The sequence below is a fragment of the Dendrobium catenatum genome, unplaced genomic scaffold (genome assembly GCF_001605985.2).
Source record: "Dendrobium catenatum unplaced genomic scaffold, ASM160598v2 fragScaff_scaffold_1323, whole genome shotgun sequence".
NCBI classification, from domain to species: Eukaryota; Viridiplantae; Streptophyta; class Magnoliopsida; order Asparagales; family Orchidaceae; genus Dendrobium; species Dendrobium catenatum.
In genome coordinates this window covers 18,139-30,495 of record NW_021319785.1, presented here as the reverse complement: position 1 = coordinate 30,495, position 12,357 = coordinate 18,139, and the positions used below count along the sequence as shown (strand labels likewise).

The 12,357-nt window shown below is 34.7% G+C and overlaps 1 protein-coding gene across 1 annotated transcript in view; it reads left to right on the top strand.

The window, feature by feature from the left end:
* The window catches only part of LOC110099128 (transcriptional corepressor LEUNIG-like), a 17,095-nt gene extending 5,268 nt beyond the window's left edge, over positions 1-11,827 (top strand). The window contains exons 4-11 of the mRNA XM_020826197.2: positions 7,918-8,142; positions 8,224-8,359; positions 8,564-8,673; positions 8,788-8,937; positions 9,175-9,330; positions 9,503-9,619; positions 10,290-10,496; positions 11,433-11,827. Of these exons, the coding sequence (XP_020681856.1) occupies positions 7,918-8,142; positions 8,224-8,359; positions 8,564-8,673; positions 8,788-8,937; positions 9,175-9,330; positions 9,503-9,619; positions 10,290-10,496; positions 11,433-11,576 (1,245 nt within the window). The 3' untranslated portion in view covers positions 11,577-11,827. The remainder of the gene's footprint in view (positions 1-7,917; positions 8,143-8,223; positions 8,360-8,563; positions 8,674-8,787; positions 8,938-9,174; positions 9,331-9,502; positions 9,620-10,289; positions 10,497-11,432) is intronic.
* The last annotated feature ends 530 nt before the right edge of the window (positions 11,828-12,357 follow it).

Genomic DNA, 12,357 nt, shown 5'->3' with positions numbered 1-12,357 from the left:
TAGATAGAAGTCGTTATAAAATGCACAGTTTCAGAAAATTATCAAATTACTAGAGATCGTAAACAACATTTCAAAACTTTTTATTGTACTGTAGCACTATTTTTCAACATCCAAATAATTTTCTATTCGATATAACCCCGCAGATATCAAAATACCTGGTGAAAAATTGCCAGAAAATATTCGAAACGTGCAAAATCATATTTTCTATAACATATAAAAAATTACATAGTGAAAGTTTCGTCAATACAAAGATGAGCCCGTTTTTCGGTAACGGAAACACAAATCTGAGCAGAAAAAATACCAAAACACGAAATCTTCGAAATCAGAAATATGATATGGATTCCTTACTGTGAGATGAACAATTCTTCCAACTGTGTCGACGGACGAAAATCACTCTGCGGCCTCCGAAACTAATTTTTTTCCTTTTCTTCCTACTCTTTCTCTCTCATCTTTTCTCTCTTCAAAACGTGTCAAACAATCCTTAAATAGAGAAAAAGATATTTCGATCGTACGGACGATATTTTCGTTCGTACCGGGACGATCTCCTCTGTTTTGCACTTATTCAGTTCGTACAGACGAAATCAGTTCGTACTGAACGAACCTACACCAAAAATCTTGAATTTTGAAGGGTTATAGTAGATGTGGCAGCTGTGCAGGGACATATGTCAGGTATGCAATGATTTGATTTTTTTTAGGTCAACACAATTAATTATAGAATCATGCATAATCGCTCTAATATAATTCTTCCTAAATCAGCTAACTAAATATGGAAAGAGATCGACGCAATCCTGGTGAGCCTCCCACGGATACACATCCTAGCCGTGGGATCAAAATACCAAGGGATGATGTAGATCGGCACAATCTAGGTGAGCCTCCGGTGGATCCCTATCCTAGATGCGGGATCAAAATGCCAAGGGACAGTTGGGATTTAACAAAAAACATTTGCATGGAGAGAATTTTTTTATATAGCACAGTAAGCACACGCTTCTCACCTTCTTTAAGTCTTTAAAAACCATTTCATTTTGAGTACGAAGTGTCTTAAGCATTGCATTGTTCAGCTCATTAGCTAAACTAAGAGAGTGGAATTAATTTTGTTGTAAGGTGCATAAGATGTCATAACATCTTATGTGTGGCAGAGATGAGGATGCTCAGGTGATGAGTGGCTTTACCCTTAGAGATAGGATACGAAATGAGCATATACGTGAAAAGGTTGGAGTAGCTCCAGTAGAAGATAAGATTAGAGAAAGTCGCCTTAGATGGTTTGGTCACATAAAACGGCGGCCTTGCGATGACCCGGTTAGGAGAGTAGAGGTATTAGATTTGACTTATGTTAAGAAAGGTAGGGGTAGACCTAAAAAGACTTGGTTAGAAAATATTAGGAATGACCTTTCTTTATTAGATTTAAACGAGAATTTGACTTTTAATAGGACACAATGGAGAAAAAGGATTCATGTAGCCGACCCCACGTAGTGGGATAAAGGCTTGATGTTGTTGTTGTTGTTGTTGTTGTAGTAGTATATAACAAATTTATCATTTTATGTTTATGCAATCTTTTGATTTTGAGGCTTACGGCCTCAATACCCGAATACGCAATTTTAAACATTGGTTTAAACTGCACGTTTTGTCTTCACATAAGCTAAAAGTTTGTGGTTTCCATAGTAGCCTTTTTTCCCGCAAACATCCTCATATAATTCATGCTTGTCATATGAATGATTATGCAAAAAGCACCAGATTTGTACTTAATAGGAAGCTTAATAAGATTTACAGAATTTTTTGGTTGAAGTCCAGTTTATCTCAAATGAACTCATATTAGTAGATCTATTGATAGATTAGTTATTTTCAAATTCAGCGTATAGAATATCAAATATCACCTGGATGCATGATATTTTACTAGTCAATATAATATATCAACCAAACTAATATTAACTATTTCAACTTATCTATTAGTTTTTATCAATTAGGGTGGAAAAAATGTTTGACTTAGTGATATTTCCAATAGAGGTGTGGAAATGCTTAGGAGATGAAGGAATTTCTTGGCTTACTAAACTTTTAATAATATTTTGAAGACTAAAAAGATACCAGTTGAATGGAGAATGAGTGTGTTGATTGCTATTTTTAAGAATGAAGGTGATACACAAGATTGTGTGAATTATAAATAAATTAAGTTAACGTGTCATACTTTAAAACTATGGGAGAGAGTTATGAAGCATAGGTTATGATGTGATGCTAATTTTTCTCAAAATCAATTTGGATTCATGCAGGGTAGGTCTATTATGGAAGCTATACATTTATTGAGAGGTTTGATGGAGAAGTATAGAGAGAATAATGAGTATCTACATGTGATATTTATTGATTTAGAGAAAGCATATTATAAAGTTCCAAGCGAAGTGCTATGGTGTTGACCTCGGCAACTAATGACAAAAAAAAAAAAAAAACTTACAAATAATGAAAAAAAAAAAAAAAAAAAAAAAAAACTTAGTGCAGCATATCTTCGATGAAAAGCTTGAATTCGAACCATAATTAATCCAAGGTGGATGTGATGAATACCCTCTTGAACGAGTCATTGGTATGACTGAGTTCTGATGAAGGGAAGGTTAACTTGCATCCCTTCGGTATCGAGTACACGTTCTTCCGAGTAATGTTGATATACTCGGTGCCTTGTTGCAGACCACCCATCTTCATACAAAGTTTCTGCGGGAACAAGATTCGCCCTTTTTCTTTGAGAGATTTGGAGTTCAGCTTCAGGATCAAGCTGACTTTACAAATTCCTTTGGAGAGAATTTCTTCGAGGGAATCGTTGTTGAAGTTCATGGGCGATTCGAGATCGAAGCCTGTAGCCTCGGATCTGATCATCAACAGAATAACTAGTGGAAGGTTCAGATGATGTTGATGTAGTAGTTGGAAGTAGAGTGGTGGTTGTGGTACGGTTAGAGGAGGTGGATGCCATCTAGGTTCCTTTAAGTTTTTTCGACTGGAAGATTTTCTTAGGATCTTTAAAAACAAACAAAGGACCTTTAGGTTTTGTGATTTTGGTGGAACTGGCAGGTTCACCAAGGGATAAGCTTTCTAGCTGATTTTGAAGAGCAGAGAGTGAAGATTCAAAGGTTTCAGATGGTAAAGCTGAAGATTTCTGCTGGATCTGTTGAACCTTTTCTTCTAAGTCTCTTATCCGTTCTGTTATGGTTAATAATAGTTGGATAATGGTATTATTTTGTTTGATGATGGCACTAAAGGCCGTGGCACTGCTTTGTCTTGCTTCTGAATGATTCACAAATCTTGAAGCTGGAGGTTCAATGTTATCAGTTGCTTTAAGTGCAGCCTTATAATCACCATTTGCTGAGGATAAACGCCAATCGTTTATGAACAGTTCTGGGTGCAATCACTTCAAGGATCCTATATTCTTTGCTTAAGTTTTCCTGAAAGGATAACACAAATAATTTCTTGTTAAGATAAGTTCCTAGGTTTCTCTTGATAGGTTTTGTTCACCTGTGGACTGCGCCTACTGTTCTCGGCGATCTTTCGTCCCCCGGGTTACTGACTAACAAATCAAGACCCAGCGTCTTACCATAACTTGCAATTATCTGTGATAAGCTTTCGAAGAAAATATTTAAGCTCAGATTTAGTGATACCTTTATACATCTTACCAGAGTGTACACAAACCCAATATAGCTTTGATACCAAATGGATTGCAGCACAAACAAGGATCGCTGGCTTGGGGTCACTAAGAACTTTTGCCATAAATTTAAAGAAACAAAGCAAGATTTTATAAAAGATAAAGGACTTACAAACTTAAGTACTCAGAGAGAAAACTTCAAGTGCACGTGTCGACATATTGGGTCGTCGGGCCGCGCGGTAAAGAGTAAGAGCACGTGTCGACATTTTATTAGTGTCCGGACGTAGAGCTACGTCAGGTGTCCGGACCTAATAAAAATTCCCAGATCTAAGATCGATGGAGCGGGTCTTCGACACCTGTTTTGAAAATTCTCTAATTTCTCTCCATCTATATGTTTTTCTCTTGAGAGAGAGAGAGAGAGAGAGAGAGAGAGAGAGAGAGAGAGAGAGAGGGTTGAGAGTACACATGTGATATCTAGGAATGTTGCTTGGGTTAATAAATGAACGTAATTCAAGCCCGATCCTTCTATATTGATAGATGGGAATCAACACGGCTTGAATTATCAAACAGATATATGATCAGTGTGTCAATTAAAATATATGTTTTATAAGTTCATATAAGGCCTTCAAGACCTTCAAAAAAGAAAATTCATTAACAAATGTATAAAACCTACGAAACCCGATCCATCGACAAGTTGATAGGGTCGACAAGATTTAGTCAATGAATGACCTCATACACCCCGATGATGGCCCTGTTGAATGTATATCTCAACCGGAGTGGTTAATTTCAAATAGTTCAAAATGCCACTCAAATGTTCATCCAAACTCTAAAAAAATTCCAAAATTTCAAATATTTAAAATTGAAGTACTCCATGAAAACACTTAAAGCAAAAGTCATTCACCCTCCGCAACAGTTTGCCATGTTGGACAAATTGAAATTTATTGCAGCTCACATAGAGCTAATGCCTAGTCGAAAATATTACTAGGATCCATTCTCAGATAATCTCCTGTTAGTAAGGAGATGATACGTGTCCTCTAATCGGCGGTTTTGCCGCCAAATGACACCGTAAGATAAACGGTTATGACACGGGGCCCTCTGAACCCATTGGTTTTGCCGTCAAATGACACCATGAAATACCGATTATAGTTAGAGCCAATACGTTTCTTAGTGACATCAAATTCTTGGGATATGAATCAATAAGTATAATCGATAGGGCTCAAAGCCCTTTGTTAGCTAAGGTGGATTCAAATTTGTTCCCTTAGACAAATATTCAACCCAGGTCTATAAGGTACCTTGGACGAAGCAAGCCATGGCTGCCGACAAGGATCCTTTTGTCAGGTTGGGTCGACTACCTCCTCTGACTAAGTAGATCATTGACCACGATGGCCCGGGACGACGGAATCATGGGATTTTGATCGGGTCCATCATCCATTCCTCCATCCTCTTTAAGTGCAAGATGATGAAATTCTCAATTTTAAATATCAAACTTTCCAACATACCAAATTCATGTTGCTACTATATGCCAGATACTACGTATCTGATTGATGACTAGCCTTAATCGAAAGTTCTGTCTCATTATCGGGAGGGATAATTAACTATAAGGGATTGCGCCTATAGGAAACCATGACTCAGATCATAAAGTCCTTGCAAAATGAGGGCGAAATCTCTGGCTAGTGTCTTATCTACAATCCCATCTGCCTTCCAAAATTTACCCAGTAACATAATCCATTAAAACTCTCCATGAAGAAAAGCAGCAACGGGGGAGGCTGGAGCTAAATTTTCTGAGCCCAGAGAGTTCTAGAAAAAGAAAGGGGTTAATAATGTTTATATTTAAGTAATTAATGATATATATACAAGAGCTGTTACTTGTGTTCAAACACAAGGTGGTTTGACCAAGCATTTTCCTTTTTTAGTTTTATTACATCAAAGATTAGCCTTAAGCCCTTATCTTTTTGATTTAGTCGTGAATGTTCTCACTAGACATTTTGCAAGAGGTTGTACCCTAGTGTATGTTTTTTGTTGATGATGTTCTTCTTGTTGATAAGACTAGATATGGAGTTAAAATTGAACTTGAATTATGGAGGTCAACCTTAGAGTCCTAAGGTTTTCGTTTGAGTATATCAATATTTGGGGTGTAATTTTAGTAGTAATAGATCTAGTAGGGAATTGTGACTGGATGGTCAAGTCATTAATAAGAGTACACGTTTTATATATCTTGGGTCTAATTTTCAGAGTGATGGTGAAATAAATGGGGATATTATTAGTAGAATTTAAGTTGGATGATGGAAGTGGAGGAATGCATCGGGCTTGTTGTATGATAGAAAAACCCCCCTCAAACTTAAGGGAAAATTCTATAAGATGGTGGTGAGACCTGCAATGCTTTTTAGTGCAGAATGTTGGCCACAAAAAAGAAGCATAATATTAAGTTAAGTGTTGCAAAGATGAGGATGCTCAGGTGGATGAGTGGCTTTACTTTTAGAGACAAGGTACGAAACGAGCATATACGTGAAAAAGGTTGGAGTAACTCCAGTGGAAGATAAGATTAGAGAGAGTCGCCTTAGATGGTTTGGTCACATAAAATGGCCGCCTTCCGATGACCCGGTTAGGAGAGTAGATGTTGTATTAGATTTGACTTATGTTAAGAAAGGTAGAGGTATACCTAAAAAGACTTGGTTAGAGGATATTATAAATGAACTTTCTTTATTAGATTTAAATGAGAATTTCACTTTTAATAGGACACAATGGAGAAAAAAGGATTCATATAACCGACTCCACGTAGTGGGATAAAGGTTTGATGTTGTTTTGTTGCAACTTATCAATTAATTCGTAGGTCATAATGAATCGATAATTTAAGTTGTGATTCATTTTTATCTAAGTAGTTTTCCAAAATAACTCAGAAATTTTATATATTGATTACAATTTAATTGTCTCATTAAATGATAATTTACTATATCAATAATTTTATGATATGGTATGTAATGAGTCACTATTACTACAAAAAATAAAATAAGGTTTTCTTGAAGTTTGTGATAAGCCTAACACAAAATCCATAATAACGTCCTTGGATGGTTTATATGGAACTAATAAAGGCACCCCTTTGTTATGTTTTATACGCTTAGTAGAATGATAAATAAGACAGTGAAAAAATACGTGTGCCACCACTAGTTAAATTGGGGTAATATTTGCATTTGTTATTGTTATAGTCTTATCTCACTCAAAAATTTTTAGAAACACCTATAACATTCTAATTCTAAAATTAGAACGCCTATCCAAGATGAATCAGGGATGCAAAAACAAGTATCCTTAAATAAATAACCATATTTAAGCGCTTAGTCTTTGCTTAGAATAGATGAACTATTATGTAAGCTTTGATAAATCTCACCATAGCCCTTACAAGTGTCATACTTCTCTTTTTGTTATCAAAGTTAGTCATCGTAACATACTCATTATTTAATAATTATCATGACTCTACTTAAAGCATCAAAATTTTCAATCTCAATACCATAAATATGTTTAAGGACATTACAGTTCTCTTACAAAAACTCAACCAATTCAGCATGTCTATGATCAAGTTTACCTGACACCGAACTAGTTAGAAACAAAGGATTTCGCAAAATAAAAAAAAAGAACCTCACGCTGGTACAAGGAGATGGCTTCCTTGGAGGTTGTTACAGTTGTACCATACTCAAAACAATCACACATTAACATGCACTGGATTTCCTGTTTGCTGAATCAAATGCTGCTTTTACATGCCTTAGTGTTGGTATTTATATATTGAAAATTATAAATCAATTATTACATAATAAGAGTAAATAAACCCTTGCTTAAAAGCATTTATTTTTTTGCTTGACATTAATGCCCAAATGTAAACTTGATCTTCATCATCTAGTTATTATAGATAAATAAATTGGAGTACACATGCCTGCATGTTACATTTGGACATTTTCAAGTTCAGAACTATGAATTGCGGTTAGGTGACTGGAGCATGAACCTTAAAACTTTTTTTTTTTTTTTCATTGATTTATTCTTTCCTTTGTTTGATAAACGAGTACCACAAGCATTTTGTCAAAGCATATTCATCTGAAATTACTATATTCTGTTCTTTGGTATATAGCAAGTAAATTCTATTTGTTTTTTTATGTATGCAGAATCAAACTAAATTATCTATATTGTACTTCCTGTTGATTTTGAGAGTTTGATCAATAAAATTTTGTTTATTTGAGAATTCAGATTCTGTTGGAAGCTGTCTGTTAATAATTTCACATTTTTCCCTGAAAAAGTAAATTAAAAACGACTTCATATAGGCTTCAAAGAACCAATCAATTCGTAAGAGGAAACAACCGGTTTCATCTTCTGGTCCAGCCAATAGTTCAGGAACTGCAAACACAGCTGGTCCCTCTCCAAGCTCAGCACCCTCAACGCCCTCCACTCACACCCCTGGAGATGCGATGCCTATGAACTCAAATAAGCCCCTCATGATGTTTAGCTCTGATGCCACGGGAACTCTAACATCTCCATCAAATCAGTTGGTAATTAACACTGGAATGCCTGTAATAAATTTATGTAAAAAAAGTACTTCTATATAATGTCTAACTGCTTTGTTTATGCAGTGGGATAACAAAGTACATGCTGACATGGATCGGTTGGTGGAAGATGGGTCACTAGATGATAATGTTGAATCATTTCTTTCACATGATGACACAGATCCTAGAGATGCTGTAGGCCGTTGCATGGATGTGACAGAAGGTATGCTTATAATATTGATACTACTACTAGTAGTAGCAATAATAGCAATAATAGTAGTAGTACTAACAATGATGATTGTAATGGCACTAGTATTTACGATTATAAGAATATTATTTGTTTGAAATAATGTGTATCGTACTAACAACTTGAAAGCTTGCTTTTCTATCAATTGATTGTCTGGTTCTATTGATGTGGAATTGGCAGGTTTTACTTTTAATGAAATTGGATCTATTCGAGCAAGTTCAAGCAAGGTTGTTTGTTGCCACTTCTCTTCAGATGGAAAGCTTCTTGCTACCGGGGGTCATGACAAAAAGGCGAGTCTCATGTGATTTATGTATTAAACTTTTGGTTCTGTTGTTCCTTTGTTTCTATTACCGTTGAAGGCACTTTGTCTAAATGATTATGCTTATATTGATTCCACAATGCAGGCGGTTTTGTGGTTTACTGATAATCTGAAGCAGAAATCAACATTGGAAGAGCACTCTTTTCTAATTACCGACGTTAGGTTTAGTCCAACCTTGCCACGATTGGCAACTTCTTCTTTTGACAAAACTGTCAGAGTTTGGGATGTTGATAATGTAAGTAAAGCTCATTCTTGTTTAGACAAATATCTTTGTGAGTGGGCGCCCTGTTCTTCGATGATGCTTTTATAGTACCAAACTTGTGATTTTTGATATGGAATTAATTTCTCTTTTCATACATCATCACCATTATCATCTTTAGCATTATCCTAATTATTTGGAGTTAGCTTTAGAAGTCTACCATACTTTCTGGCAGTTTTATCTCTATGCTTGATATGATATCTCTAATTTCAGCCAGGGTATTCTCTTCGTACTTTTACCGGGCATTCTGCATCTGTAATGTCTTTGGACTTTCATCCTAACAAAGAGGATCTCATATGCTCATGTGATGGAGAAGGGGAAATACGATATTGGAGTATTAATAATGGTAGCTATGCGAGGGTCTTCAAGGTTATTTTTCTTTCATTTAAACTCATTATTTGCCTTTACACTTTCAGATGAATCATGTTAGATTACTCATTTACTTGCCTCTATGATCGCGCTGTTTCTGCTTTCATTCTCAATATAGGGCTTTGATGCAGAGCATAAATGCCTGAAGTTTTATTTTGATATTTTTTTGCAGGGCGGTACTGCACAAATGAGGTTTCAACCACGTCTAGGTCGATATCTTGCAGCTGCGGCAGAGAACATTGTGTCTATTCTGGATGTTGAAACACAGAGCTGCCTTCATTCATTGCAGGTTTGTGTATTTTAAAGCCGGAGTGCATTAATTATTCACCATGCAAAATGTGTATATGCATAACCCAGAAAGATATTTCAGGACGGCAAACCTGCATTTCAGAAGTATAGCTGTCTGGTTTGTTTGTATCTGTAAATCAAATTCATGTCCTTTTTTGTGTTTTTTTTTAATCAGCCTTATCCAACTTCTGTTTTATTATTATTTAAACAATTAGAAATGATTTTTTTATGTATTCATATTTATGCTGATTGAGATGTCTAGTAGGCCTTAATCATGTTGAATTTTTTGTATGTTTTCGTTTTGATTTCATTGTTTTTTGAAGCAGAGCAGGTAGCGAGCTTGTTGATTCAATGGAAATTTTGGAAATAATATTAGGAGGATATATGAACAAGTATAGAGAATTTTCAAGTTGTAGCTTCATAAAATCATAAAACTAATGAATAACTAAAAGCAATTAATTCTTGATTAATCTTGACTATTGGACTGGTGATGACTTTACTGTTAAATCCCTTTCTCTATAAGTCGCTTGATTTCAGATTTCTGCAGCTAAATTCTTCAGTCTACATTTTCCTATTCACTATTATTTCTGCTATTTTTTCTAGTTCAGTATTTCATTCTGCTCCGTATGTTTCTGATTTAGTATAAAGCTAAACTTATATTCCTGGTTTAGGGGCACTCTAAGCACGTTGACTCAATCTGCTGGAATCCCTCAGGAGAATTATTAGCTTCTGTTAGCGAGGACTCAGTTCGTGTGTGGTCACTTGGATCTGGAAGGGAGGGTGAGTGCATCCATGAATTGAGCTGTAGCGGGAATAAGTTCCATTCATGTGTGTTCCACCCTACCTGTCCATCTTTGCTTGTCATTGGCTGTTATCAGGTATGTATTTTCTATTCTTTTGTTTTAGATGTTATCTACATGTTTTGTGCGCTGTTTTTGATTGCTTATCTCATACTTGTGTGCGTTGAAGCTAGTTAATTTCAATTTGATTAGAATTTAAACAATTATTAGCTAAAGTTTCAAGCTCTTAGCATAGTTCCAGCCCTAATCACATCATGATTTTGTAATCAACGGTGATGCTATAAAAAAAATGGTGATGCGATACAACCCTTGGTTTATCATGGTTAGGATTTCTTAATACAACTAATATGACGCGCAATTTGTTTTCGTACAACAACATCAAGCTTTTGTCCCACTGTGGGGTCGGCTACATGAATCATTTTTCGCCATTGTGTCATGTTAAAAGTCAAATTCTCATTTAAATCTAATAGAAAAATATCATTTCTAATATTTTTTAACCAAGTTTTTTTAGGTCTACCTCTATCTTTATTAACATAAGTCAAATCTAATACTTCAACTTTCCTAACCGGGTCATCGGAAGGCCTCTATTTAACAAAAATTATAAATCGGAAGGCCTCCGTTTTAAATTTATTAAAAATTTAAAATTTATATATTTCTAATAACCAATCAAGCAAAAACTCACTCTCTTTTAATAAAAGATTGGGAATGGTAGTCTTAAAACTGAATTGAGAATGAAATGATTTTAAATATTCAACAATTTCAGCGGGCGCTTGAGAAAATTTCAATAAGCCAATAAAACAAATTAAATTGTTACAAAATCAGATTTCTGATATCAAATTTTGATAAAAATCAATAGTGCTAAACTAGCCAATAGTAAATTAGATAGAAAATATAATGCCTTACACCTTATAAGATTAGTTTCCTCAGAATTCGTTGTGAGGTAGAAGATTGAATTGCATACGGAATTCTGAGTATAATTTCATTTCTAAACTACAAAAAGCTTCCACCATGCAGTCTCTGGAACTATGGGATATGGCTGAGAAGAAGAGATTGACACTTGCAGCACATGAAGGACTGATATCATCTCTTGCTGTATCAAATGCCAATGGACTCGTGGCTTCAGCCAGCCATGATAAGTTTGTGAAGCTCTGGAAATAGCTCTCTACAGTTCAGAAATTTTGCTCTTTTTGTAGGTTTGAATTCCCTCATAGCATTCTTTTGACCAGAATCAGATTCTCTTTTGCTGTCCAATGTGTTACTAATGGTAAAACAGCCGTTGCTCTTTGATGTTTTGAGTGTCTTAACGGCTGTTGATGTTGTTCATGCTCTCTGCATCAAAGCAAAATTTTGTATATATTTATACACTTTCGCTTATGTTTGATCTTAGCGGTTTCCAGCCTTTTATTGCAGTATGTGTTTTGACGTTTTATAGGGAGATTTCTGATGTTAAACGATGTGATCAATTGTTTTATTTTTCAGATTGTTGCTATGTCTTTTTGCATGATTATCATTTTCTTATTATTTTTCAAAAAATTATGTACCAATTTTTCCAATTTTTTTTTTAAATATAACTTGTAATGGCTATAATAGCTTCAAAAAAGTACTTTTAATTAAAATATTGCTTTAAAAAGCAGGAAAATGAAGCATAGGTTTACTTTTTTTATTAAAGGAAAGATGGAAAATAATTGTGATTTAAGGGATTAGTATAATGGAATTATAAAAGTTTTTTTTGCGAATTTGGAAGTCATGATAAAGAGTCATTTGTTATAAAAACATAAAATTTATATATTTTTAAATATAGTTTTATATTTGAACTCTTGAATTTTAATATATTTAATATTTAATTTTATTTTAAAATAATGTTTTTAAATGAGTTAATTAGATTTGATCACACCTTTAGACTTGAGCTTGACATTGAATTTATATATTGGAATTTTTA